Source organism: Geotrypetes seraphini, chromosome 6 (genome assembly GCF_902459505.1).
Source record: "Geotrypetes seraphini chromosome 6, aGeoSer1.1, whole genome shotgun sequence".
NCBI lineage: Eukaryota > Metazoa > Chordata > Amphibia > Gymnophiona > Dermophiidae > Geotrypetes > Geotrypetes seraphini.
Window position 1 is genome coordinate 235,725,445 of NC_047089.1, and position 27,890 is coordinate 235,753,334.

At 44.6% G+C, this 27,890-nt stretch overlaps 1 protein-coding gene across 5 annotated transcripts in view; it reads right to left on the bottom strand.

Annotated features, from left to right (window-relative positions):
* ERG (ETS transcription factor ERG) overlaps positions 1–27,890 on the bottom strand; it is a 429,387-nt gene that overhangs the window by 23,406 nt on the left and 378,091 nt on the right. For 4 of the 5 annotated variants that reach the window (XM_033949786.1, XM_033949790.1, XM_033949787.1 and 1 more), the window contains 3 exons: positions 20,549–20,752; positions 5,618–5,698; positions 1,349–1,420 (listed from right to left, as the gene is read on the bottom strand). In XM_033949786.1, coding sequence (XP_033805677.1) covers positions 1,349–1,420; positions 5,618–5,698; positions 20,549–20,752 — 357 coding nt within the window. The remainder of the gene's footprint in view (positions 1–1,348; positions 1,421–5,617; positions 5,699–20,548; positions 20,753–27,890) is intronic. The other variant, XM_033949789.1, reaches the window with a different exon arrangement.

Below are 27,890 nucleotides of genomic sequence, written 5' to 3' on the forward strand. Positions count from 1 at the left end.
GTACAAACGTAAGGAAGTTCTTCTTCACCCAGAGAGTGGTGGAAAACTGGAACGCTCTTCCGGAGTCTGCCATAGGGGGAAACACCCTCCAGGGACTCAAGACAAAGTAGATAAAGACAGAGTGTTCACACTCTCCACGGTAGGGAGAACGAGAGGGCACTCTCTAAAGTTGAAAGGGGATAGATTCCGTACAAACGTAAGGAAGTTCTTCTTCACCCAGAGAGTGGTGGAAAACTGGAACGCTCTTCCGGAGTCTGCCATAGGGGGAAACACCCTCCAGGGACTCAAGACAAAGTAGATAAAGACAGAGTGTTCACACTCTCCACGGTAGGGAGAACGAGAGGGCACTCTCTAAAGTTGAAAGGGGATAGATTCCGTACAAACGTAAGGAAGTTCTTCTTCACCCAGAGAGTGGTGGAAAACTGGAACGCTCTTCCGGAGTCTGTCATAGGGGAAAACACCCTCCAGGGATTCAAGACAAAGTTGGACAAGTTCCTGCTCAACTGGAAAGTACGCAGGTGAGGCTGGGCTCATTTAGAGCACTGGTCTTTGACCTAGGGGCCACCACGTGAGCGGACTGCTGGACATGATGGACCACTGGTCTGACCCAGCAGTGGCAATTCTTATGTTCTTATGTACAGTATACTACTGGTAGGAGAGAAGACAGAGCACATTTACAGTAAAAGGGTGAAGCATCAGGTGATACATCGAATGTTGAGGCGGGGGGAGGGTTGGAATGAGCACACACTCTTGGCTGGGGGGCATTAGGTTTGAAGAAAGGATACTCATTCGGTCAGTAGCGGTGGTGGCTATGGTATATAATCCTGATTGGATATACGTTATGTCATACGCTTGGTCGATAGAATCGAGGCCAAGTCCATGAGTTTAAGTCAACGGCTATAAAGGGAGAGGCAATGTCCGTCATTGGACTATTGACATGAGGAGGACAGAAGGCATTCGTAATGATTACTACCTTGTTACTGGTCGTGTGCTGTTTGGTTAGAATGCCATTAGGGTATTTTTCCTTAAGGTTTCAGTGCAGGAGTGCCATGGTTTTGGAACAAGATGGTTTTTACCGCTTTTCGGAAATAAAACTTGCCCCCCCCCAGGGTGTTTCTTATTGTAACTCTATTTTCTTTAACCAGTGTAAGCTTGTAATATTGTAAAATTGCAAAAATAAATAATAAAATGTGGGCCGTCAGGGTAAATGCTCCGACGTTCGTAGGAATTCCATGAGCGATGGAGCATTTGCGTCGGCGAAACTGTGGTACAAACCTCGACAGCAGCTCTGTTAAAGCCAGCGTACAACAGAAGACAAACAGAAGACAGATTTGGCAGTCACTCATACCTGGTCTGCTGGCGATTCTTTGGGTTGCTTCAGGGTAAACTGAAGTATTGGGGAAAATAAAACTTGCCCCCCCTGTAGACAGAAGAGACAAGGCAACATGAGGATAATTTTGCACAGACTCCATAGAGCATGCTTCAACCTATCGTAGTACATTTGTGCTGCGGTGGGCGATGCCACCCCTCACCTTACGAGAAATCATAATTCAGCTTTCCAACGCAGAAAAACAAGTTATTACGATATGTTTTATAACCTGGCGACTACATTATTTATAACTCAAAAACTGTCACCCAAAGTGGCTCTGCAAAATCTGCTACCCAAAATTGTAAGAAAATATACCACTTATACTAGTGTTACAACCACACAAACTTCTTTTTTCTTTGTGGCAGCATTTTTACTGAACGATCGCTCCCGTTAAGGGTTAATGTCGGGAACGATGATGTCAGCACGTAATACAACGTCCTTTGTCAGCAGATTACTGTTAGAGTATAAAATGAATGCCGGGGCTATTCTGCCTCGGTTTGAAAAATTCCTGTGCAGCTGAGAACAGTAAGTTACACTCTGTTAGAGGTGAATTAGGATTAGGAACGGTACTAAGTCTGTTTCCTTTTCTTTCTGCATTATTTACAGTTGTGAACAATGCTTGGATGCTTCTGCCAGTAGCCCTGAAGCAGCGGATTAAATGCAATATCCGCGAAACGTTGGCAGGCAGCGGCAATGATTTGATAGCACGACAGCATACAAAATGAACGCTGAGATAAGTGCTTGGTTGCTAGCTTTTTCAAACTAAAGAATTGTTGCTTCCACAGCTATTATAAAGATATAAAATAAGTAGTTATTTCAAAGATTTATAAAGATATTCATGACAAAAGCGTTTTAGATTATTTAGTAATAAAATTGAGTCTCAGGTTTTTTAAGCCAATGACTGGAACCACGGAGCGGAAAAAACCACGCTGAAAGTTGCGTCTATGATTAGACTGAGCGTGGGCTCCTATTCTGAGGCTTTTTCCTGAATGTAAAGTACAGTTTTATGACTTTTTGAAAGTGCTGATAAAAAACAAAGAAAAACGAAGTTTGTGTGGTTGTAACACTAGTATAAGTGGTATATTTTCTTACAATTTTGACTACATTATTTATCCAGATTTTATCGCAATGCTTAACATCGCTTTTCTCAACGTGTAAAATTTCAAAGATATATACCAAATCTAAGCCCCCTTTTATAAAGTCACGTTAGGCTTTTTTTTTTTTTTGTATTGCTGGCTGTGGCGCTATTAGCGCTGACGCTCATAGGAATTCACCGCAGCCGGTGATACAAAAAAAAAAAAAAAAAGCCCAATGCAACTTTGTAAAAGGGGGGGATGGTAAATAATCCTATTTCTATCCTCTAAATATCATCAATGACAATAATAGAATATGTCTCCTTACGCAGTCTTGGCTTGCCCATTAATTTTGATTAAACTTAAAATGAGCTATTTATTTTTCACATTTATGGCTCGCCCCGAAGTGCCGCGGTTCGGAGGGGGGTGGGCGATCACCACCGCGGCAGGAGAGATGAGCTATCTCTCCTGCAGCAATAGGCGGGTTGCTGGGGCCGCTGAGCTCCAGCGATCAGCTCAGCGGCCCCCTTTTTTAGCACTTAGACTTGGTCTAAGTCAAAACATATAAGTGGCGACTAGGCAACCTGCCTAAAGTTTTGGTTATACCTGCTGTACGCCTAGGTGTAGGTTGGCCCACCTCCCGCTCACCGCCTGCCCTTTCCCCTCCTCTAAAAATGCCTCTTTTGGCTCTATGCGTTTAGAGACAGAGGAAAGGCCTAAGCTGGTTTTAGATATGTCTAAAACCAGCTTTGATTATGGGTACTTGGACGATCAGGCTTTTTGATCGTCCAAGTAGCCATTTAGGCCACTTTTTAGACTTTTTTTTTTTTTTTAAATTATGAGCCCCATAGGATCTAGAATCAGAAAATAATATTAAATATTGAACTAAGGCCAGTACTGGGCAGACTTGCACGGTCTGTGTCTGTATATGGCCGTTTGGGGGAGGATGGGCTGGGGAGGGCTACAGTGGCTGGGAGGGTTTAGATGGGCTGGAGTTGGTTTTAACGGAGATTTCGGCAGTAGGAACCCAAGCACAGTACCGGGTAGAGCTTTGGATTCTTGCCCAGCAATAGCTAAGAAGAAAAAATAAAAAAATTTTTAAATTGAATCAGGTTGGGCCGACTGGATGGACCATTCGGGTCTTTATCTGCCGTCATCTACTATGTTACTTTTTAGATACCTCAATGCTGCACAACGAGTGTCAATTCCATACTGGGATTTGGGCACCAAGGGTGGGATTCCGTATAGGATGCCCAGTCGCAGAAGCCGCCTAAGCATCTTTTGAGAATCGCACACGGGCGTCCTATATAGAATCGCATCTGTCCTCACAGACCAGACACCTAAGCCCGCCTAACACCACGATACTCTAACCGGCATCCATGTCACAGGTGCCGGTTCGAGAATCGGGTTGCCACAGAACTGATCGTGGCAAGGGAATCACCCTGCCACAATCAGTTTAGCGGCCGCAGCAGTGACCCCCCCCCCTACACACACACACATAGACTACCGGCAGGAAGGATGCCCAGTCCTGCAGGAACCCCCCAAACTGCCCCACCCCCACTCCTGAATATCCACGGAGGGAGGAGTGCCCAATTCCTCCTGCTGCCAGCCCCCAAGACATCCCCCCAGAAGGATGGATGCCTAGCCTCTCCTGCCGCCACCCCCCCCTTACAAAGAACAACATTAGTAGATTTAAACAGTGGCATTATAAGCTTCGTCAGCCGTAAACCTGAAGTCATAATGCCACTGTACAGAACCATGGTGAGTCCTCATCTGGAGTACTGTGTGCAATTCTAGAGGCCACATTACCGTAAAGATGTACTTCGAGCTGAGTCGGTCCAGCGAATGGCCACTAGGATGGTCTCCGGACTCAAGGGTCTCTCATACGAGGAAAGACTGGGCAAGTTGCAGCTCTACTCTCTAGAGGAGCGCAGGGAGAGGGGTGACATGATTGAGACATTTAAGTACGTCACAGGTCGTGTCGAGGTGGAAAACGACATATTCTTTCTTAAGGGACCTTCAGTCACAAGGGGGCACCCGCTCAAACTCAGAGGAGGGAGATTTGGTGGTGACACCAGGAAGTATTTCTTTACAGAAAGGGTGGTGGATCACTGGAACAAACTACCGGTGCAGGTGATCGAGGCCACTAGCGTGCTCGACTTTAAGAATAAATGGGACATCCAGTGGGATCTCTACGTAGGTCGAGTAGCACTCTGACTTAATGGGGTGGGACAGTAGAGTGGGCAGACTTGATGGGCTATAGCCCTTTTCTGCCGTCATCTTTCTATGTTTCTATGTTTCTAAACAGAATAGGCGTAAACTACCTTTTATCAATTAAAAGTATTACTACTAAATAATTATTTTGTAAAATCTTTTGAGTAGTTCTTCTGAAGCTTCAGGGGCAACCATGTTTCAGGCAAAGGCACAAACTTCCCGTATGGAGGAGGAACTGTTTGGGTCATGGCAATACGAACGATGCCATTTGTCACTCGATAGCCAGCTTGGACCAATCGGACCCTGTGAACATGGGACACTTTGCAACTCTCTTGCCAACATGGCGGCCTTTATTGCATCCGAAGAACTACTTTGTCTTCTTAAAGCAGTGGTCTCAAACTCAAACCCTTTGCAGGGCCACATTTTGGATTTGTAGGCACTTGGAGGGCCTCTGAAAAAATAGTTCATGTGTTATTAAAGAATTGACAATTTTGCATGAGGTAAAACTCTTTATAGTTTATAAATCTTTCCTTTTGGCTAAGTCTTAAAATTAATATTGTCATTTATAGCTAAAGAGACATATGATCAAGAAACTGTTTTAGTTTACTTTTGTGATTATGATAGACATACTGAGGGCCTCAAAATAGTACCTGGCGGGCCGCGTGTTTGAGACCACTGGCTTAAAGGATTAAAAAAAAATTAAAAAAAAATTAATGTTTCAATGACTATTACTGCTTCCTCTAAGTACTTTTGGTGTTCTTCACACTACACACAAATTTCTGGGCTATCTTTCAAAACGGTTTTCAATAACTGCTCCAAAAGGGTATTACTCCTAAGACTTTAGACAAACGTGTCACTTCCTGAAAGCTCTGGTTTATTTTTTTTTGGTGCACGTATACAGCATAAGAAGAAGAATCTTTGTCTTTTTTGTTGAAGGAACAGGGAGCAGCGGCAGCATTACCTGTGTTTCTAGCATGCATTAACCGTGGAGAGTTTTGTAAGGCCTTATCAACATCATCTGAAGTCAAATGTGGAAGAGGAGCTACAAAACAAAAACAAAGCAACACCAATAATGAAATAAAATCCAAATTGAGATTTCTCTCTTCAAATCAGTTTTCAAAAAAAAAATTTGGTTTCGAAGCGATTCAAGTAGTAAGCAAGAGAACTGGTCAGTTTTGAAGAGCTACAGACAGCTGGAGCTTGGCACGCAATTGTTTCAACAACCAAAAATACTTTTGGAGGTTGGCTTTGGGCCATGTCTTTGGGACATACTGTACCATGGTGTTGCACTGTTTCTCCGTTCCTGATCTGCTTTCCTGCTCGCTTCTAAATTTGACCTGTGCTGAATGCTCTATTTATGTGATAGAACTTCCAGCCGTTGAGACTCTTGGCAAAGGCCTAGATGCCGAAACACTGTCAGTGTCGAGTCTTCGAGTCCTCGCAGTGCTACCATCAATGAAGTGAACTTTGAACTTTACACCCGTGGCTGAACTATTGGCATCTCATCCTCACGACTCCTTTGTTCGGCCATCATTATAGGGTTACCGTATGGCTCCAGAAAAAAAGGAGCTGTATTGCTATGCCACTTAATTAGTACTTAATTATCTGTCGTATCACTAAGGGCTCCTTTTGCGAAGGTGCGCTAGCGTTTTTTAGCGCACGCACCGGATTAGCGCGCACTAGCCGAAAAACTACCGCCTGCTCAAGAGGAGGTGGTAGCAGCTAGCACGCGTTAATGCCCTAACGCACCTTCGTAAAAGGAACCCTAAAAGTACTAAATATACTGCACTCTTATGAGATGTTATATAGCTATTTGTAGACTACCCAACACACTTGTAGCTATATATGAAAGATATTTTTGTGTGGACTTTCGGATTGCAGTTGGGCACTAAATCAATCCCACTGCTAAACTCTTCATCAGTCCACTTTTTTATTGAAAATGTCAAACTGTTCTATTTATTGGTGACGGGACTAAATCGTGCGAGACAACGGCGTGCCGACAACTGAGTGCAAGGTTGATGGCGCGCCGAAGAAAAGCACTATTTTAAAGGACTCCGATGGGGCGTGTGGGGGGGAACCCCCCTCACTTTACTTAACAGGCATCGCGCTGGCGTTGGGGGGGGGTTTGGGGGGTTGTAACCCCCCACATTATATTTAAAACTGAACTTTTTCCCTAAAAAACAGGCAAAAAGTTCGGTTTCAAGTATAATGAGGGGGGTTACAACCCCCCAAACCCCCAGCACGATGTATGTTAAGTAAAATAGGGGGGTTCCCCACCAACACCCCCCGTCGGAATCCTTTAAAATAGTGCTTTTCTTCGGCGCGCCGTCAACCTTGCGCTCAGTTGTCTGCGCTCAGTTGTTGGCGCGCCGTTGTCTCGCGCGATTTTGTCTATGAACCCTATTTATTTCTTCTTTATATATCTTCAGTTTCCTTTAACTTCCTTTATCTTCAATTATCAATCCTTCTTAATAGTGCAATAACTTATATAAAATCCATTTGATTCAATTTGAATCACTTAGTTCTGAATATCGTGTTTTCTATTTTCTTTAGTCTCCTTTTCAAATATCATCAAAGCCACTTCTCCCAACATGCATGTTTCAATGAAACTTTCTTACATTTTTCCTGTCTCTGAACCCTTCCCTACCACCTCATAATGTTTGTTTCTCCCCACAGGACCCCAGCAGCTGATGCTGGAACCTTCTAGTCTTTGCCATGGCCCATCATTGCAGAAGCAGGAAGTTATGTCAGAAGGGAGCAGGCCATGGCAGAGGCTAGAAGACTCTGGCATCAGCAGCAGACTGCCTATGTAGCTGCTGAGACTCTATTCAAAGATAAGGATTTTATGAGGTAGATGGGAGAGTTTGGAGATGGGAAAATACTGGAACATGGGTGAGGAAGGGAGTTAGAGAAAGGGAGATTGACAGACCTGGGTATGGAAAGGAGAGAGGGAGAAATGTTGGTGTCAGGGAGATAGAGAGAGAGAGAGAGGTTGATGGATCCAGATTTGAAGGGAAGGCGAAAGAGAGAAAGAAATGTTGAATCCTGGGCAGGGAGGGGAGAAAGATGTTGCACTTGGGGGAGAGGGAAGAGAGCAAAGATGGTGGCCCCAGGGGGAGGGCAAAGATGATAGATCCAGGGGTGCAGGGAGGAAGAAAGAGAGGGAGAGACAAGGTATGGGGAGAGATATGTTGGATCCAAGGGGGAGGAGTGAGAGGGATGGAGACGTTAGATCTGAGGGGAAGGAGGGAGAGGAAGAGAGATATTGGATCTGGGGGGAGGTGCAAGGGAGGGGAGAGATGTTGGATCAGGATGAAGGGGAGGAAAGAGAGAGATATTGGATCACGGAAGAAGGAGGGGGGGGGAGAGATGGTAGACCCAGAAACGGAGAGGAGGGATAGAGAGAAGAAATAGGGTGACGTGTTGGATCAAGGGAGGGAGCAGAAAGAAAGAGTGATGGAGTAGGAGTGGAGTGGAAGGAACAAGGAAGTATTAAGCTACAAAGGTTGTAGGAGGAGAGATAAGGAGAAAGTAAAGGAGGGTTTGCTGGACTATGATGATGAAGCTAAGCAGGAGGAGAGATATTGGGAAAGGTGGAACCATGGGGAGTTGTCAGTTGATGAATGATAGAAGATAGTTAGTCAGTCCCTCCCTCCCTCCCCCTCCCCCAATATTCAGTGGGACTTAGCTGGCTAGGAATGGCTTTAGTTTGCTATCTGCTCATATTCTGTGGAAGATGGCCATCTATCTCTTGCTGAATATCTGGACCGCTGGCTAACCTGATGATCATCACTGATATTCACCGGTTGGTCAGCTAAGGCATGCAGCTAGACAGACTCACCTAACATTCAAGTCTGTCTTTTAGCCATTAGCCTTTGTTGGCCAGTTGATGAATATCGGCTAAGTTTCAGGCAGTGAACTTTGACCCAGATATTCAATGCTGGTGACCAGATATAATTATTTTTATTTGTTCAATTTTTTTATACTGTGCTCCCGGGGGAGCTCAGAACAGTTTACATGCATGTATTCAGGTACTCAAGCATTTTTCCCTGTCTGCCCTGTTGGACTCGCAATCTATCTAATGTACCTGGGACAATGGGGAGATTAAGTGACTTGCCCAGGGTCACAAGGAGCAGCGTGGGTTTAAACCAACAACTCCACCGCGTGGTTAGAAGAGCAAAAAGAGAATACGAAGAGAGGCTAGCCAGGGAAGCACGAAATTTCAAACCGTTCTTCAGATATGTTAAAGGGAAGCAGTCGGTAAGGGAGGAGGTGGGACCACTGGATGAAGAAGATAGGAAGGGAGTGGTGAAGGAGGAAAAGGAAGTGGCAGATAGACTAAACATGTTCTTTTCATCAGTATTTATAAGAGAGGACACATCCAGCGTGCCGGAACCTGAAAAAATATTTAAAGGAGATCAAGCAGAAAAGTTAACATCCATGGAGATAAGCCTCGAAGATGTGCTCAAGCAGATATATAGATTAAAAACTGACAAATCTCCGGGCCCGGATGGAATCCACCCTAGGGTACTGAAAGAGCTAAAAGAGGAAATAGCGGAATTACTACAGCAGGTTTGTAATCTATCCCTGAAAACAGGGGTGATCCCAGAGGATTGGAAGATAGCAAATGTTATACACATCTTTAAGAAAGGATCGAGAGGAGACCCGGGGAACTACAGACCGGTAAGTCTGACTTCGGTTCCGGGGAAGATGGCGGAAGTGCTGATAAAAGACAGCATTGATGAGCATCTAGAAAGGAATAAACTGATGAAAACAAGCCAACATGGTTCTGCAAGGGAAGATCGTGCCTAACGAACTTATTGCACTTCTTCGAGGGAATAAACAAGCAAATAGACGAAGGGGCCCCCATAGACATTGTATACTTGGATTTCCAAAAAGCCTTTGACAAGGTACCCCATGAACGCCTACTTAGGAAACTAAGGAACTATGGAGTGGGAGGGGATGTACATAGATGGATCAAAAATTGGTTGGCAGGTAGGAAGCAAAGAGTAGGAGTGAAGGGCCACTACTTGGACTGGAGAAGGGTCACGAGTGGTGTTCCGCAGGGGTCAGTACTCGGACCGCTGCTATTCAATGTATTCATAAATGACCTAGAAACAGGGCTGAAGTGCGAAGTTATAAAATTTGCAGACGACACAAAACTTTTTAGTGGGGTTAGGAATAAAGAGGACTGTGAAGATTTACAAAGGGACCTGAACAAACTGGGAGAGTGGGCAAACAAATGGCAGATGAAGTTTAATGTAGAGAAATGTAAAGTCTTGCATGTAGGAAACAGAAACCTGATGTACAGCTATACGATGGGAGGGCTGGAAATGGGAGAAAGTAACCTAGAGAAGGACTTAGGGGTACTGGTGGACAAAACAATGAAGCCGTCGGCACAGTGCACTCTAAGAAGGTGAATAAAATGCTAGGTATTATCAAGAAAGTTATTACAACCAGAACGAAAGAAGTTATCCTGCTGTTGTATCGGGCGATGGTGCACCCACATCTGGGTACTGCGTCCAATATTGGTTACTGTACCTTAAGAAGGATATGGCGATACTCGAGAGGGTTCAGAGGAGAGGACGCGACGGATAAAGGGTATGGAAAACCTTACATATGCTGAAAGATTGGAGAAACTGGGGCCCTTTTCCCTGGAGAAGCGGAGACTTAGAGGGAACATGAAAGAGACTTACAAGATCATGAAGGGCATAGAGAAAGTGGAGAGGGACATGTTCTTCAAACTTTTGAAAACTACATGAATGAGAGGGCATTCGGAAAAGCTGAAAGGGGACAGATTCAGAACCAATGCTAGGAAGTTTTTCACCCAAAGGGTGGTGGACACCTGGAACGCGCTTCCAGAGGGTGTTATAGGACAGAGTTCAGTATTGGGTTTCAAGAGGGGCTTGGATGATTTCCTGAAGGAAAAGGGGATTGAGGGGTATAAATAGAGGATTCTATGCAGGTCCTGGACCTGATGTGCCGCCGTGTGAGCGGCTGCTGGGCATGATGGACCTCTGGTCTGACCCAGCAGAGGCACTGCTTATGTTCTTATGTTCCAGGGTGCTGAGGCTGTAGCTTTAACCACTGTACCATACTTTCCCCTATATATATAGATATAGCGCCTGCATTGAATATCCAGGATTGCTGCCTCCCGCCATCCCAGTATCGAAGCCAGTGACCACAGAGGGCAGAAATATGGTAATGGAGTGTTGCTGAAAGAGAGCAAGGAATAGGAGGCTGTGAAAGGAGTAAGATAGGATGTGGAGAGCGTATACGAGAAGGAGGTGGAAGGTTGATAGGTGGGTGAAAAGTAAAAAGGAGATGGAGATCTGAAAGATGAGAAAGAGGGTGACGTTTGAGTAGACAGAGATGCAGAGAAGAAAAAAAAGGGGGATGGAGGAGAGAAAAGGGAAACTATGTCAGAGATAGATGTACTCAGAGAATGGAACCAGAGAAAATGTCAAGGAAAAGAAATAATACAGACAGGGAAGCAGAAAAGAGAACTAGCATGATGGGAAAATAAAATGTCCAGACAACAAAGGTAAAAAAAAATAAAAATAGTGTTTTATTTTGAATTTATTAGCTGAAGCATATTAACTTGGGGAAATGTGCATGGCAAATGGGTTTAAACCAGTGGTCTCAAACTTGCGGCCCGCCAGGTACTATTGTATGGCCCGCGGTTTGTACTAATACTGTCTGTACTAGTGCTGCCTGCTCTTTACGCCATCCTTCGGCTTCCCCCCTAGCCTCCCGCTTTTACCTTCAGATAATTACCACAACCTGCAGAGAGGATTGCTGGTGCTGTAGCGATCCTTGCAGGCTGCCATTGTTCTCAGCAGCATGTTCCCTCTGCTGCGATCCTGCCCCTGACGTCAGAGGAGGGGGCGGGACCACGGAAGAGGGAACATGCTGCGGAGGCCGATAGCAGCCTGCAAGGAACGCTACAGCATTGCGATCCTCTCTGCAGGCTGCGGTAATTAGCTGAAACTAAGACTGGGAGGCCAGGGGAGAAGTTGGAGGACGCTGCAAAAAAAAAACTATCACAGAAGCACAAGATCTCTACATTCCGAGGATTTCCAAAGATCGGAGAACAAAGAGCAAAAGAGAACCGGCATGGCTTACCATACAGGTAAAGGAAGCCATAAAAGAAAAGAAGGACTCTTTCAAAAAATGGAAATGCATAAAGACAACCGAAGCCTGGAACAAACATAAAGATGATCAGAAGAAATGTCACAAGGCGGTGAGGGATGCAAAACAGGAATATGAGGAAAAAATAGCCCAGGAGGCCAAAAACTTCAAGCCCTTCTTTAGATACGTGAAAGGGAAAAAACCTGCAAAAGAGGCAGTGGGACCCCTGGACGACCAGGGAAGAAAAGGGTACATCAAGGAAGATAAACAAATCGCAGACAAACTAAATTCCTTCTTTGCGTCCGTCTTTACGAAGGAGGACACCTCAACAATACCTGAAGCGGAGAAAGTGTTTGCAGGAGAAATAGAAGACAGCCTCACCACAGTTGAGGTGGACTTAGACCAGATATACTATCAGATCGACAAACTTAAAAGTGACAAATCCCCTGGACCGGATGGGATTCATCCGAGAGTCTTAAAGGAATTGAAGTTTGAAATCGGAGAGTTATTGCAAAAACTTGCAAACCTGACAATCAGAACTGGACAGATACCGGACGACTGGAGGATAGCGAACGTCACCCCAATTTTCAAAAAAGGATCGAGAGGGGAACCGGGCAACTATAGACCTGTTAGTCTTACGTCTGTCCCTGGCAAGATGGTTGAAGCACTGATCAAGGATAGCATAGTCCGGCACTTGGACGCATACGACTTGATGAAACCCAGTCAACATGGATTCAGGAAAGGGAAATCATGTTTGACTAATTTACTCCAATTTTTCGAGACCGTGAACGAGCAAATTGATAGTGGGAAGCCGGTGGACATAATATACTTGGACTTCCAGAAAGCGTTCGACAAAGTTCCACACGAAAGACTTCTCAGGAAACTACAAAGTCATGGCATAGAGGGGGATATACAAAGATGGATAGGCAAATGGCTGGAAAACCGAAAGCAGAGAGTGGGCATAAATGGGAAGTTCTCCGACTGGGAGAAAGTGACTAGTGGTGTACCCCAGGGCTCGGTACTTGGGCCGATCCTTTTCAATATTTATATCAATGACCTGGAGGAAGGAACATCCAGTGAGATCATCAAGTTTGCAGACGATACAAAACTATGCCGGGCAATCAGATCGCAGGAGGATAGAGAGAAACTCCAGAGCGACTTGTGTCGGTTAGAAACATGGGCGGAGAAATGGCAGATGAAGTTCAATGTGGAGAAATGCAAGGTAATGCATTTAGGCAATAAAAATAAGGAATACGAGTATACAATGTCAGGTGCAACTCTGGGGAAGAGTGAACAAGAAAAGGACCTGGGTGTACTGATAGATAGGACCCTGAAGCCGTCGGCACAATGCGCGGCAGCGGCAAAGAAGGCAAATAGAATGTTGGGCATGATAAAGAAAGGAATCTCGAGTAGATCAGAGAAAGTTATAATGCCGCTTTATAGGGCAATGGTCAGACCGCACTTGGAATACTGTGTCCAACATTGGTCCCCCTACCTAAAGAAGGATATAAAGCTCCTGGAGAGGGTGCAGAGACGAGCAACAAAACTGGTGAAGGGTATGGAGAAACTGGAATACGAGGACAGACTTATAACACTAGGATTGTTCTCCCTTGAGAAAAGGAGACTGCGTGGGGATATGATCGAGACCTTCAAAATACTGAAAGGAATCGACAAAATAGAGCAGAGAAGATTATTTACATTGTCCAATTTGACACGGACTAGAGGACATGTAATGAAGCTGAGGGGGGACAGGTTCAGGACTAATGTCAGGAAGTTCTGCTTTACTCAGAGAGTGGTTGACACCTGGAATGCCCTCCCAGAGGAGATTATGACAGAATCGACCATCCTAGGCTTCAAGAGCAAACTAGATGCATATCTCCTTAAGAGAGGCATATAAGGATTTGATGGACTATAAATTACGCCAGGTGTACACCTGGCAGGGCCTCCGCGTGTGCGGATCGCCGGACTTGATGGACCGAAGGTCTGATCCGGAGAAGGCAGTTCTTATGTTCTTATGTTCTTATGCAAAGAAGGGGGGAACATGCAGGCCTTTGGGAGGGGGGGGGGAAGATTTGTAAACTATAAAGAGTTTTACCTCATGCAAAATTGTCATTTCTTTAATAAGACATTAACTATTTTTTCTACGGCCCCCCCAAGTACCTACAAGTCCAAAATGTGGCCCCGCAAAGGATTTGAGTTGGAGACCACTGGTTTAAACTGTGCTCAACATATGAGGAAATATGCATTTCTGTTTTCATTTCTTCGGTGTTGCTGTAAGTACCAAGTTTGACTTCTTGGCGTTCCCAGTTCAATTTTTGCCTTCATGTTTCTATTTTTGATTTTTGCTCACTTGCTCCGAATTTGGTGAGGGTCTATTTATGTTTTGCATATTCGATACAATTACACTTTTATTTTTCAAGATTAATGGCCAGCAAAACAGGATGAGATCTGTTCTAATCTAAAGTTAAACTAGAAAGTGTGACTGAGTTAAATGCAGTTTCTGTACCATTTGTTCGGTTTTACCTCTAGTAGGTGTATTGGTGTTTTATGACTCAGTAGTTCTGTAACTAAAGCGCGCAGGTCACCTGTGCACAAGACGATGGGCACCGTCATTTCCAGCGGTTTTACAAGTTACCAGTAGCGTATTGAGGGGGGTGGGGGGTGGAACCCCCCCCAGTACACTTGTAAGTGGTCACGTTCCCATTGGGGGGGGGGATTGGGAGGAGGAAACCCCCCACTACACTGAAAACTTCTGTTCTATCGCTGTTCAGGAGTTTTCATTGTAGAGTGGGATGTTCCCCCAACCCTCCCTGCAGGAGCGCAAGCATTTATTAGTATAGTGGGGGGTTTCCCCCCACCCCCACCCCCCTCATAACGTTAGTGGTAAGCTGTAAAAGCACTGGAAACAGCGGCGCGAAACCGTCCTGCACGCAGGTGTCGGCGTGCGATTGTTGGTACGCCAATGACCTGCGCGCGATTGACGTGCCACCAGTGTAATAGCTGCAGTGCTTCCTATTCATAGGTAAGGTTCTTGCTCTTTGAATCATAAGATAGTGCTACTGTCATATGACAGGTTTGCTACATGTGTGCCGAGTTATGATTCTTCAGGGTTTGTATTATTTTACAAAGGGCCTACAAGCAGAGAGATTTATGTTGCTATTGCTCAGATGACATGAGAATCAGAACATTTTCTTGTACGGTGACTCCCCCTCTCTTTCCCTCCCCCTCCTCCCTTGAGCCAACATCTCTCTCTTTCCTCCCCGTCACCCTGATCCAACATCTCTTCCCCCTTTCGCTCTTCCCCCCAGATCCAACATCTCTCTTCCTGTCCCTCCTCCCCCTCAGATCTAACATCTCTCTCCCCCCTCACTCCTCCCCCTTGGATCCAACACATCTCCCTTCCCCCCCCCTCCATTATCCTCCCAGATTTGACATCTCTCCCTCTCTTTCTTCCTCCCTCCACCCCCGGATCCACCATCTTTGCCCTCCCCCTGGGGCCACCATTTTTGCTCTCTTCCCTAGTTGACATTTGCATCTGCTATTGTGGGGGGAGTTTGGATTGTTCTGGAAGCACTGCATGTTTACAGTTAGCTCCTAAAAACTGCCATGCTGTGTCAAATCAAAGGGCTGTGAGGGTCATGTGTGCAGTATGCCACCTATATGAGCATCATCCATCAGGTGTGTCCCAACTGAAAAAAGGTAGAGCCTCAGTAGTAAAAACCCACACAATGCAGATCATTTCAAATATATACCTCAGATGCACCGCTAGCACAATTTACCCCTTCCTTTACAGAGCCGCGCTAATGTTTTTAGCACCGGCTGCAGTAGTAAGACCGCCGACGCCCATAGAAATCCTATAAGCGTTGGAGTTCTTACCGCCATGGCCGGCGCTAAAAACGCTAGCTCGGCTTTGTAAAGGTGGGCCTTAATGACTTTGTATATTTATGCATTAGAGGTTTGTTAAAATGAATTAGAAATATTACTCAGAAATCTCAGAACTGGGAACGGGTCAGCTAAACAATTAGCCCTGCTTGATTTAGGCTTGCCAATATTACAGGACTTCAAAATTAAACAATAAGAAAGGTATCAATAAATATAGACATGCATACATAGGGTTGGGTGACGTCATCGCCTGGCATCCACGCATGCGCGGACTTCCTCCCTGACCGACGCAATTTGAGGAGGCTTTTGCCATGTATTTTTTTCTTACTATGAGGAAAGGACAATGGGAACCATCATCACACTTCAATTGTTCCCCACCACCGACCTTTTACAATACTAATAAAATACGGTCACTTATCTGAAAGGTTTCAAAGTTGGTGGCTGAAATATGAACAACCTGCACTATGCAGATGATGCAACGCTCAGCACTAGAAGCAAGCTGTATCTGCTGAGAAAAGTCAAAGCCGAAAGGCATAACATGGGATTAGAACTGAACATATACAAGACGAAGATCATGAACGCAGAAAATGATGAAGATTTTGAGCTTGAAGGCGACAGAATAGAATTTGTAAAGGATTTCAATCCCTGGGCTCTTTTGTAAACACAAATAAGCAACTAGCAAGGGGGAAATACTCCGCAGAATAGCACTTGCTCACTCTTCAATGAAGGCTCTCGACAAAGTATTCAAAGGCAAGGAGGTAACACTCCACACAAGGATCAGACTTGTCCACACACTCAGTGGTCAGTTATGGATGCAAGAGCTGGACACTACGGAAACAAGACAGAAAGAAGGTTGACTCATTTGAGCTTTGGTACTGGAGAAGGATTTTAGGCGTGTCGTGGACCGCCAGAAGAACTAACAAATCGATTCTAGAAGAGATCAAACCGGCTATGTCACTCGAAGCCCAAATGATGACCTTACAACTGTCTTATTTTGGTCACACCGTCAGAAGAGAAAGATTACATTAGTGATTTCTATTCCGCCAATATCTTGCAGTTCAAGGCGGATTATAAAAGAGGTTATCTGGCCATTTCCAGAAGAAATGAAGAGTAGAGCGAGTTGCTTCAGAGAATCGGGAAGAGTCTTGCGGTGTTAGTTTGTCTTCAAGGATGTCTTCAATAGGGTGGTTTTTATTTCTTTTCTGAATGATTTGTAGTCTGGAGTCGTTATCAGTAAATTGGAGAGCTGGTAGTCTAATTTTGCTGCTTGTGTGGCTAGAAGGCCATCGTACGTTTTTGACGCCTCTCATTGGAGGATGCGTGAATGGTCTGTGAGTTCTCCTGTGTCTGGTTGAGGTAGTTTGGATTAGGCGGTTGTTTAGGTAGGCCTGGGCTATCTCCGTTTATGAAAGATCACTGGAAAAGGACATCATGTTTGGGAAGATCGAAGGAACCAGACGAAGAGGGTGACCTGCAACCAGATGGCTTGACACGTTGAAAACAACCATGTAGAAGGACCTTTCCGGACTAGCACAAAACCGATTTCTTTTTAGATCCACACTTCACCAACCGCTCTCCACTTGTTCCCAGGTCCTTTACTCCACTTGTAAACATTACACATAAATTTCATGTCTAGGGGGACAGCGGTTCTAATTACTAGTTAATCAGCACTGGATGAAATTTATTTGTAATGTTTACAAGTGGAGTAAAGGACCTAGGAACAAGTGAAATATATAATTTATGGCCTTCTAGCGCACAACCACCTGACCTTTCAGATAAGTGACTGTATTTTATTAGTTTTGTATAAGGTCGGTGGTGGGGAACAATTAAAGTGAGATGATGGTTCCCATTGTCCTTTCCTCATAGCATTGAGCTCTACTTTCACTAATAATAGATATGAGTAATTTTTGAAGATATTTAAACACGTTGGTCATGTATGTATAGGATTTCCAGATGTCCGGATTTCACCAGAAATGTCCTCCTTTTGAGGACATGTCCGAGGGTCCGGGCGGCTTTTCACTGAGCACTTTCACTAATAATAAATGAGTCATTTTTGAAGGTTTTTTTAACACATTGGTAATATATTTATAAATTTATTGATATATTTTTTTATTGTTTATTTTTAAAGTCCTGTAATATTGGCAAATTAGAAATAATAGAACAGATCCAAAACCAGTAATCTCTATCAGATGAGAGATTGGGGGGGGAGGGGGGACATGACCCTTATTGTCCAGAAGCCCAGATCCCTGACAAGAAAGGAATAGCAAATACTTTAAGGTCATTATTTATATAGATATACAGTATATATGCAGTTTATATATATGTAATAAGTAAATATAATATAGCTATATCTAGATAAATAGATTCATATAGATCAGTGGTAGGGAACTCCGGTCCTCGAGAGCCGTATTCCATTTGGGTTTTCAGGATTTCCCCAATGAATATGCATGAGATCTATTTGCATGCACTGCTTTCAATGCATATTCATTGGGGGAAATCCTGAAAACCCGACTGGAATGCAACTCTCGAGGACCGGAGTTCCCTACTACTGATATAGATGCTTGTGTGTTTATCTCTCCTCTTATTAGAATAGATGCTACTGACACCTTGTGGTCACTGTTATTTAATTGTCTCTGAGATAGGAGGAGAAGAATTCTGGGGTCTTGGTAGGGAGAGGGTGCTGTTATTTGTACTAGAAAGGTGGGAGTCACTGAAAGCTGTGTGTGTAGAGGGCTTACGTGGATGGAGTTGGAGGACCTGACCTGAAGAGGAGGGGAAGTATGAAATAAAAGGGATAAGCTAAGGGAAAATGGGGCTTTTGGTTATCATGATCTCCTGCCAGAGCCTAAAAGACTCCTGGAGATACCAGCAACCTGTGGGCAAGAGTCTGAGAGTGGGTTTGCCAGCAGAGCAAACAGCAGAGTCTTGCAGCTTGGTGGGAAGATAACATGGTCCCAGGCTGAGGATCAAGGGTGAAACCGGTATGGCTCACCAACAGTTAAATTAAAGGGATTCTACATCTGAGGTTGGTTGCCAGGAGGGGACAGAGACAGAATCATGTGGAGACTTATCTCTGCAAGAAAACAAGAGTGTGGGCGACCCTGCAAATAACAGAACCCTGTGGAGTGTTTTAGCTTGGAGGGAAGATAGCATGGTCCTAGGCTGAGGATCAAGGGTGAAACCGGTATGGCTCACCAACAGTTAAATTAAAGGGATTCTGCATCTGAGGTTGGTTGCCAGGAGGGGACAGAGACAGAATTATGTGGAGACTTATCTCTGCAAGAAAACAAGAGTGTGGGCGACCCTGCAAATAACAGAACCCTGTGGAGTGTTTTAGCTTGGAGGGAAGATAGCATGGTCCTAGGCTGAGGGAAGTTGGTAGGACCCAGTGTTTCACCATGAGGACAGATGGAATCGTGAGAAGAGGCCTGGGAACACAACGAAGGAATGTTTGAAGTGACTTTATATGAAAACTGTGACTGTAACTTGAAAGGCCTATTTGTAAACAGTTGAGAGTTTAAAACTACAACTAAGACTTTAAGTAAAGTTCAAGTTATCAATTTTTCAACAGTCTCAGCTTAGTTTTGTTCAATTAAGTCCAGGTTTTGAAAAGCCTCCTCAAATCGTGTCGGGCAGGGAGGTAGTCCGCATATGCGCGGATACCACGCAATGACATCACGCGTGACCTCAATGCGTGACGTCCGCGCATGTGCGGACTTCCTCCATGTCTGACAAGAGCATGCAGCGGGGCAGGGGGGGAGGCTAGGGCAGGTCTGGGGGCAGGATTAGGGCGTCTGGATTTTCCGACTGGAAAATCTGGCAACCCTAACCACCAGAAAAGTTATCCTTCAGCCTGCCAGAATAAGTCCAGACCCGGTTTGCTCCCAGCTCAAAATCAGGCTTTCTTTTTGTATGCCCTAGTCGCGGGTACCTGACCCACAGAACTAGCAGGTGCCCCAAATTTGGGAACAAATTCTTCTTATTATTGAAGCCTTAATTTGTGGTACGTTATTACACGTTAAGCCTACTTTGGATAAATATAAAAGCTGTCTTTTCTTGATCATGACAAGAATAGCTATCCAAATGGTTACATGAAACTGGAAAAGCAATGACAGACTTAATTACACATTCTGGTGGATAAATGTGTGCACCACTTATAAGTACGAGACAATAAATGCGGATTGTTTAGGGTATAGTAGTTCGTTTAATAAAGTGTGGACTACATTTGTTACTTCACAATAATGGTCATGTATCTCTCCTTTAAATAGATTTCCTTACACATTCGGGGGGGGGGAGGGAAATGTATTTTATTATAATTATATTCACATAATAGTTCTTCTTGTATTAATAATGGGTTAGGGGGAAATGATTGTTTCATATATTAATTGTGTATTTAATAGTTCATTTTATGCAGTGTTTATGTTCAATTAATTGTTTTGCATTGTCAAAGTTTGAAATTCAATAAAGATTTTCAAAAAAAAAAAAAAAAAAGAACTAGCTGGTGCCCAAAGGCTGGGTTACATAAATAAAGGTCTCAATTTATACACTGGATTTGGATCTGCTCTTCTTTGTGTTTGCTCTGTTGCGGATCTGTGTAGCCTCTTTGTGGACTTCCGTTCATTAGCCAATGCACATTCCCTTGACTTCAGCGGCTCTTTCTAATGAGACAGTGACCCACTGAAATACAAGAAGCCGCCCAATCAGAGCAGAAGATTCTCAGCTGCGTATTCTACAGGTCTCTCAGGAAGTTTATTTTACCGAGTAATATCTGTTTTCCTAAATAAGATCACTTAACATTTATCTCAACGTTCCAAACTCGGACAGTAACCAAATCTTGTGAAATTTCTGCATTTTCGATACACGCAAGGAAGCGCCTTACTCTCTCGGAGGTAGTGAAGATGTGAGAGGAGGATATCGGCGTTGTAGCTCGGGGTGAGCCGATGGAAGTCCTCTTTGGTCATTTTGCACAGCTCTTTCCCGTCGACGTTCTGGAACAACAAGATGTCGACATCTAGCAGCCCATATTCTTTCACCGCCCATTCCAGCCACTGACGGACATGATCTGTGCTCCACAACGTTGGATCTGAAGAAATTCAGAAAAAGAATGGCATTAGTGGGGTGGAGTTTTTTTCCCCTGTTTTTCAGATGAAATCAACATGGGTGCATTAGTGAATACTACACCTACTATTAATTATTTCTACAGCGCTACCAGACGTACAGAGACAGGAAGAAGACAGTCCCTGCTCAAAGGAGCTTACAATCTAAACCAGGGATCTCAAAGTCCCTCCTTTAGGGCCGCAATCCAGTCGGGTTTTCAGGATTTCCCCAATGAATATGCATGAGATCTATGTGCATGCACTGCTTTCAATACATATTCATTGGGGAAATCCTGAAAACCCGACTGGATTGCGGCCCTCAAGGAGGGACTTTGAGATCCCTGAACAGACAAGATAGACAAACAGAATGCTAGGGTGGGGGATACAGTTAGGGGGAATGGTTGATCTGCTGGCTAGGGTGGCGGGCAGTGGGGAGTAGGGTTATGATTTGAAGGCTATATCAAAAAGGTGGGGTTTCAGCAGTAAGAGGAACCCAAGGTGGGAGCGCTGGTCTGGCTCCCCTCGGAAATCACTTCTGGGTCACAGGGCCAGGAGGTGATGTCAGAGGGAAAGCTAACGCCAGTGCGAGCAGCAGGCCGGAAAAGCTGCTCACACTGGCGAAGATTTAAAGAGGTAAAGGGGGAAGGGCCAAAAGCATCTACGTCATAAGCCTGTCTCGCCCACTACACCTCGCCTATGTCCCCTTGAGATTTAGATGAACTGTAGACAAACAGCATAGATATCCATCTAGAAAATGCCCATGTGCCCCTTTATACCAATTTTGGGACGTTTCTTAATTATAGTCCAATTCCCGTCTGTATTTGACCTTTGTTTGGAGCCCACTAGTTCATCCCTACTCCCTCCCCCTTCTTTGGCTCTTGGATTCTTACCAGCATAGACATGAATAAAGTTATTCTTGTCTTGGATCAGGTATTGCTTTGTGTGGAATTTTCCGGAAGGAGATTTATAAAGGCAGATTGATGCGTACGCTCTTATAAAATAGATGCAATACATGCACTTATCTGGGCAGTTCTTTTTAACATTTTTATACACAATATTGCTGAAGGGCTGTCGGGTAAGATTTGCCTCTTTGCGGATGATACCAAAATCTTCAATAGAGTAGACACCCAGGATGGTGTAAATAACATGAAGAAAGACCTGGCGAAGCTTGAAGAATGGTCTGAAATTTGGCAGCTAAAATTTAATGCTAAGAAATGCAAGGTCATGCATTTGGGCTGCAAAAACCCGAGGGAACGGTACTGTTTAGGGGTGAAGAACTTATGTGCATGACAGAAGAACGGGACTTGGCTGGGATTGTACATGGTGATCTTAAGGTGGCCAAACAGGTTGAAAAGGTGACGGCAAAAGCTAGAAGGATGCTAGGTTGCATAGGGAGAGGTATGGCCAGTAGGAAAAAGGAAGTATTAATGCCCCTATATAAGACTTTGGTGAGACTTCATTTAGACTATTGTGTACAATTCTGGAGGCCACACCTTCAAAAAGATTTTAAAAAACGGATGGAGTCGGTCCAGAGGAAGGCTACTAAAATGGTGTGTGGTCTTCGTGATAAGGAATATGGGGACCGACTTAAAGATCTCAATCTATATTCTTTGGAGGAAAGGCGGGAGAGGGGAGACATGATAGTGATGTTTAAATACTTACATAATGTATAAGTGCCTGAGTCGAGTCTCTTTCATTTGAAAGGAAACTCTGCAACGAGCATAGGATGAAGTTAAGAGGTGATAGGCTCCGGAGCAATTTAAGCAAATACTTTTTTTTACAGAAAGGGTGGTAGATGCATGGAACGGTCTCCCGGAAGAGATGGCGGAGACAGAGACTGTGTCTGAATTCAAGAGGGCTTGGGATAGGCACGTGGGATCTCTTGGAGAGAGAAAAAGATAATGGTTACTGCGGATGGGCCATTTGGTCTTTATCTGCCATCATGTTACTATTACCATAAAGCTCTTTGACCTCATAATGCAAGTGTTAAGAGTCGTAACCAATAGGGAGAGGAGGAGATACTGGATGCTCTGGATGGGCCATTTGGCCTTTATCTGTCATCATGTTACAATGTTTCTATAACCATAAAGTTCTACGACATCACAATGCAGCTGTAAAGAGCCTTAGCCTATAGGAAGAGGAGATGCAAATGTTAAGAGCCTTAGCCAATAGGGAGAGGAAGAGATAATGGTTACTGCAGATGGGCAGACTAGATGGGCCATTTGGCCTTTATCTGTCACCATGTTTCTATGCTCCTATGTATGTGGTCACAGCTATGCACTGAGTACACGTGTATTTCAGCAGAATAGTATTATATGTGTGCGCATGTCTGTATAAATTGTACACAATATTCTAAATGAGGTCTCCAACGGAGGCATCATCGCTACCTTATTCCTACTGGTCATTCCTCTTCCCTGTACTCCCATATATACTTCTAGGGATTGGACGAGTTCCTGAAGGGAAAGGGGATCCAGGGGTATAATGAGTAATAGATCACTACAGGTCATTGACCTGGAGGGCCACCACGGGAACGGACTGCTGGGCGTGATGGACCTATGGTCTGGCTCGGCAGAGGCAATGCTTATGTTCTTATGTTCTTAGCTTTCACCCTTGCCTTTTCTATCTGTTTGGCTACTTTAAAATCATCCCATATGACCACACCCAAGTCCTGATCCTCTGTCATGCACAAAACCTCTTCCCACTCTAGACTGACTCTGACTCTGGAAGTAGAATGTTAATTTGGTCCAGTCCAGTTAGAAAACTTTATTAAAGAGAAACCTTTGCTGAAAGTTTAATTTCTATTATTGATTTTTATTTTTGGAGGATGATGTATAAAATATAAATGCCATTTGCCTGTCCTTAGATGGTAGATTGATGGATTTGAATTTTTTTTTTCTTTCTTTTTAAAAAGATACTGGCGACCATGATAATGTGGACTAGGACCCGGTTGACTACCGTAATTACCTATGTTTTAATGTTCTCTATATTGAGTTTGCTGTGGTCATCCATGAATATTTGTTATTAATGTACTGTAACGAATAATCAAATAAAGAATTTTTTAAAAAAAGAATGCTAATTACCAGTGAACCTCATCTGCAATATCGTGTGCCAGTACCAGTGTCATCCTTCAACTTAAAGTTCAAATTTAGATGATTTTCAATTCAATATCTAAACTCAGAAACTCGCAATAAATACAACTTTCAAAATATTGTCTCCAAGTTAACAAAAGAACTTAAACCCAGCTTAAATAGTATCCTCAGAGCCGGGTTTAAGTTCTTTTGTTGATTTGGAGACAATATTTTGAAGGTTGCATCCTTCCATTTAAAAGCATGCCTTTTCTGAGATTAGGCTACCTGAGGATTTGGTGACGCGTCACAACCGCGTGTGACATTGCCGTGCCGACAACTGCGCGCAGGACTTCTGTGCGCCGCCTAAAAACTGTTACTATTGGCGCTCAGAAGGGGCGTGGGGGGGGGGAGGAACCCCCCCTCTAAACTGGCAAGTGTTCGTGCTCACGTTGGAGGGGGTGGAACCTCCCCCGCTATACTGAAAACTGCCGATTAAGTTTCTAAGTTTATTAAAAATGTGATATACACTTCCCCCTCCCCATTCGCGGTTTCTGCACTCGCAGTTTCACATAATCGTGATTTTTTTCGGGGGGGGGGAATTAAAAACAAACAAACATATTTTTGACCTCCTTGCCGCCTTCCCGGCCTTACCTGGTGGTCTAGCGGGCTTTCGGGGCAGGAGCGATCTTCCTACGCTCCTGCCCCGTGCAGATCGCCATGAGGAAATGGCTGCTGTGAGTTCCCGTAGTTTCTCGAGACTATGACGGGAACTCCCTACAGCCATTTCCTCATGGCGATCTGCACGGGGCAGGAGCGTAGGAAGATCGCTTCTGCCCCGAAAGCCCTCTAGACCACCAGGTAAGGCCGGGAAGGCGGCAGGGAGGTGGGAGTGGGCCAGAGCCGGATATTCTCGGTTTTACGCCATTCGCGGTCCGGCTCTGCCCGTATCCCCCGCGAATAACGAGGGAGAAGTGTACCACCTTATGATGTAATTCAAAGTGGTTGTAGAATAAAAATTGGAGTAAAACAATTAATATACTAAAAAAACAATTAACGTCAAGGGACAACAGGACACCAAGACAGATTATATTAGGACTGAATAAACAGGTACAAAAGGGAGAACTACAATATAATTTTAAGGAAAGAGAAGAAACCAGGAAAGTACAAGAGGGCGGGGTAATATAAGTCCAAAAGAAATGGACTACGAAAAGTTTAAAAATCCTTACAAGGACAGCTAAACTTGTAAAGCATCTTTAAAGAGGAACATCTTAAGAGAAGTCTTGAATTTCTCAAGGGTGATTGTCTCTCTTAAGGAGTTTGGGGCTGAGTTCCAAAGGGTGGGAGCAACCACGGAGAAGATAGTATTTCTCCTACCCGAAAACCAAAGGAAAATTCCAGTTTACAGTGTTATTGGGGGGGGGGGTTTCCTCCCCCCCTAAGACCCCCTACTCACAGCGGAAACAGGAACAGTTTTTAGGCGGCTATTTGTTTTTCATCTGCAAAGGCCAGATGGTTACACTTTTGTGTTTTATTTCCGTCTCCAGTGTTGAGCATTCCCACCAGCGCAGGTATGATCATGGAGGAGGGAGGGTTTGGCAATGGTGACAGCGGCAGTAGCGGGAGGGGGGGGGGAAGCAATGGCAATGGTGGTAGGGGGAACAGAAATAGTGGCGGGGCGGGGTGGGGAGAAGATGGGACTGCAATGAAATGCTTGGCCGCGATATGTATTAAGTAAAGTGGGGGGGTTTCCCCCACACACCCCCCGTCGCAGCCCCTAAAAACAGTCTTTTTCTTCGGCGCGCGCCTCCGTCTTGCGCTCAGTTGTCGGCGCGCGCCTTTGTCTTCCGCGTTACTGTCTATGAACCCCCCCAGCCACTCTCGCCCTCCCCAAAATCAACTTCTGGCTAAGCCCCTGATTCACCCTCCTCCGCTGAGAAAAATGGCCACGTGTGTACAGCCAGGCACCTTTCTAGAAGCTCATTTCTTCTGCATGTAACAAAGACTTCGCAAGCAACAAAGCCTTTGCAAAATACTCCTCCCGTCCACACACTCATTTTACGAGCTTCAGTACAGCTGCTCTCTGCCATGAGGTGCTTTTGAGGTATTTCCTATATAAACTCTAGTTTTATAAGTTGCTTGCTGCAAACCTCAGCCAGTGCACATTTATTCACATGCCTGACTTAACTGGAAGACCTTGTGCTTTGATTCTTGTTTTCCAAATGCATACTTCAGTTTTTGGCACATGGGAGGACTGAAAAAGTGGAAATAGGGAGAGAGGAGAGAGACGGCAGAAAAAGAGAGGGGTAGATGGCTTATTTTAAAATGGGTATTCCTAGGATTGCCCAAATACTCCGATCTTAATAGCTCTCCACTGGTTACCTGGGTGTCAGGTCAAAAGCGCGCCGGGACAAAGACGCGCGCAGACAATTGAGCGCAGCGCGGAGGCGCGCGTCGCAGAAAATGACTGTTTTTACGGCTCCGACAGGGAGTTTTGTTGGGGAGCCCCCCCCCAGTTTACTTCATAGAGATCGCGCCGCGTTGTGGGGGTGTGGGGGGTTGTAACCCCCCACATTTTACTGAAAACTTCACTTTTTCCCTGTTTTTAGGGAAAAAGTTAAGTTTACAGTAAAATGTGGAGGGTTACAACCCCCCAAACCCCCCCCACAACGTCGGCGCGATCTCTATGAAGTAAACTGGGGGGGCTCCCCAACAAAACTCCCCGTCGGAGCCCCTAAAAACTGTAATTTTCTTTGGCGCGCGCCTCCGTCTTGCGCTCAGTTGTCGGCGCGCGCCTTTGTCTTTCGCGGGGTTGTCTATGAACCGGTTACCTGTTCAGCAGAGAATTTGCTATAAAGCTCTGTCAGTTGTTCATCAAATACTGATCTCCTTTTCTCCTACTTGTTTTCCAAAGCTTGTGGGAAATCTATCAACCCGCAAGATGTTTGAGATCTGAGGGTGAGATGTTGCTCATCAGTTTAAAAAAAAAAAAAAGGATTTGTTATGTAAAATCTAAAATATCTCTTTTCTCAATTGCTGGCAAGAATCTCTGGAATTCAATTCCAGATATAATGAGATTAGGCAAAGTTCGTACGTCTTTCAAGAAATTGTTCAAAACGCAATTGTTTGTGGACGCCTTTCTTTAACTCTGTGGTTATTACACTTCCCCCTCCGTATTCGCGGTTTCCATATCTACGGATTCACTTATTTGTGATTTTAAACCTAAAATTCCTTTTTCAGGCTATTTTAAGCCCTGTTAGCCCCCCCCCCCCTTAAGCCTTACCTGGTGGTCTAGCGGGTTTTCGGGGCAGGAGCAATCTTCCCATGCTCCTGCCCTGTGCAGATCGCTCACAGGAAATGGCTCGAGAGACTACGGGAGCTCAAGGCAGCCATTTCCTGTGAGCGATCTGCACAGGGCAGGAGCGTGGGAAGATCGCTCCTGCCTGAAAACCCGCTAGACCACCAGGTAAGGCTTAAGGGAGGGCTTTCAGGGCTTAAAATAGCCAGGGGAAGTGGGGGTTAGGGGCAGAACCGGCCCAAATATTATTCGCGGTTTTTTTAATATTTGCGGGCCGGCTCTGCCCCTAACCACCGCGAATACAGAGGGGGAAGTGTATTTGTTTTAGATTTAAACAATTCTGTATTGAGGAAATTTTTGCGGGGAAGACATCTTTGTTTACTGCATTTTATAATGTTTGTGCTTGAAATTGTGGATGGAAAAGTTTTAAGTGGTTCATAAATTTTTTAAATAAATAAATAGCAATTTTATGCTTATTTTTAATGTGTTCACCTGAAGAAAAAAAAAACTTTCAATGCCAGCTAATCCCTGACTGTGTCAGAGTTCTTGTCCATTTGATAATTTACTGCCCAGATCCATTGCGGCCAGTGAATCTTTCTGCAGGGGATGCTCACGGTCTTCTACTAGCCAAGAGGCTATAATTCAGAAGGAAGGTGCCTTAGCACATGTGCATATGTTGTGAAATGCCAGCATGCCTGGCTTTGTGGTCGGCAGATAACTGAAAAAAACTATAACGTGCAAGAATTTGGCCCACACCGACTC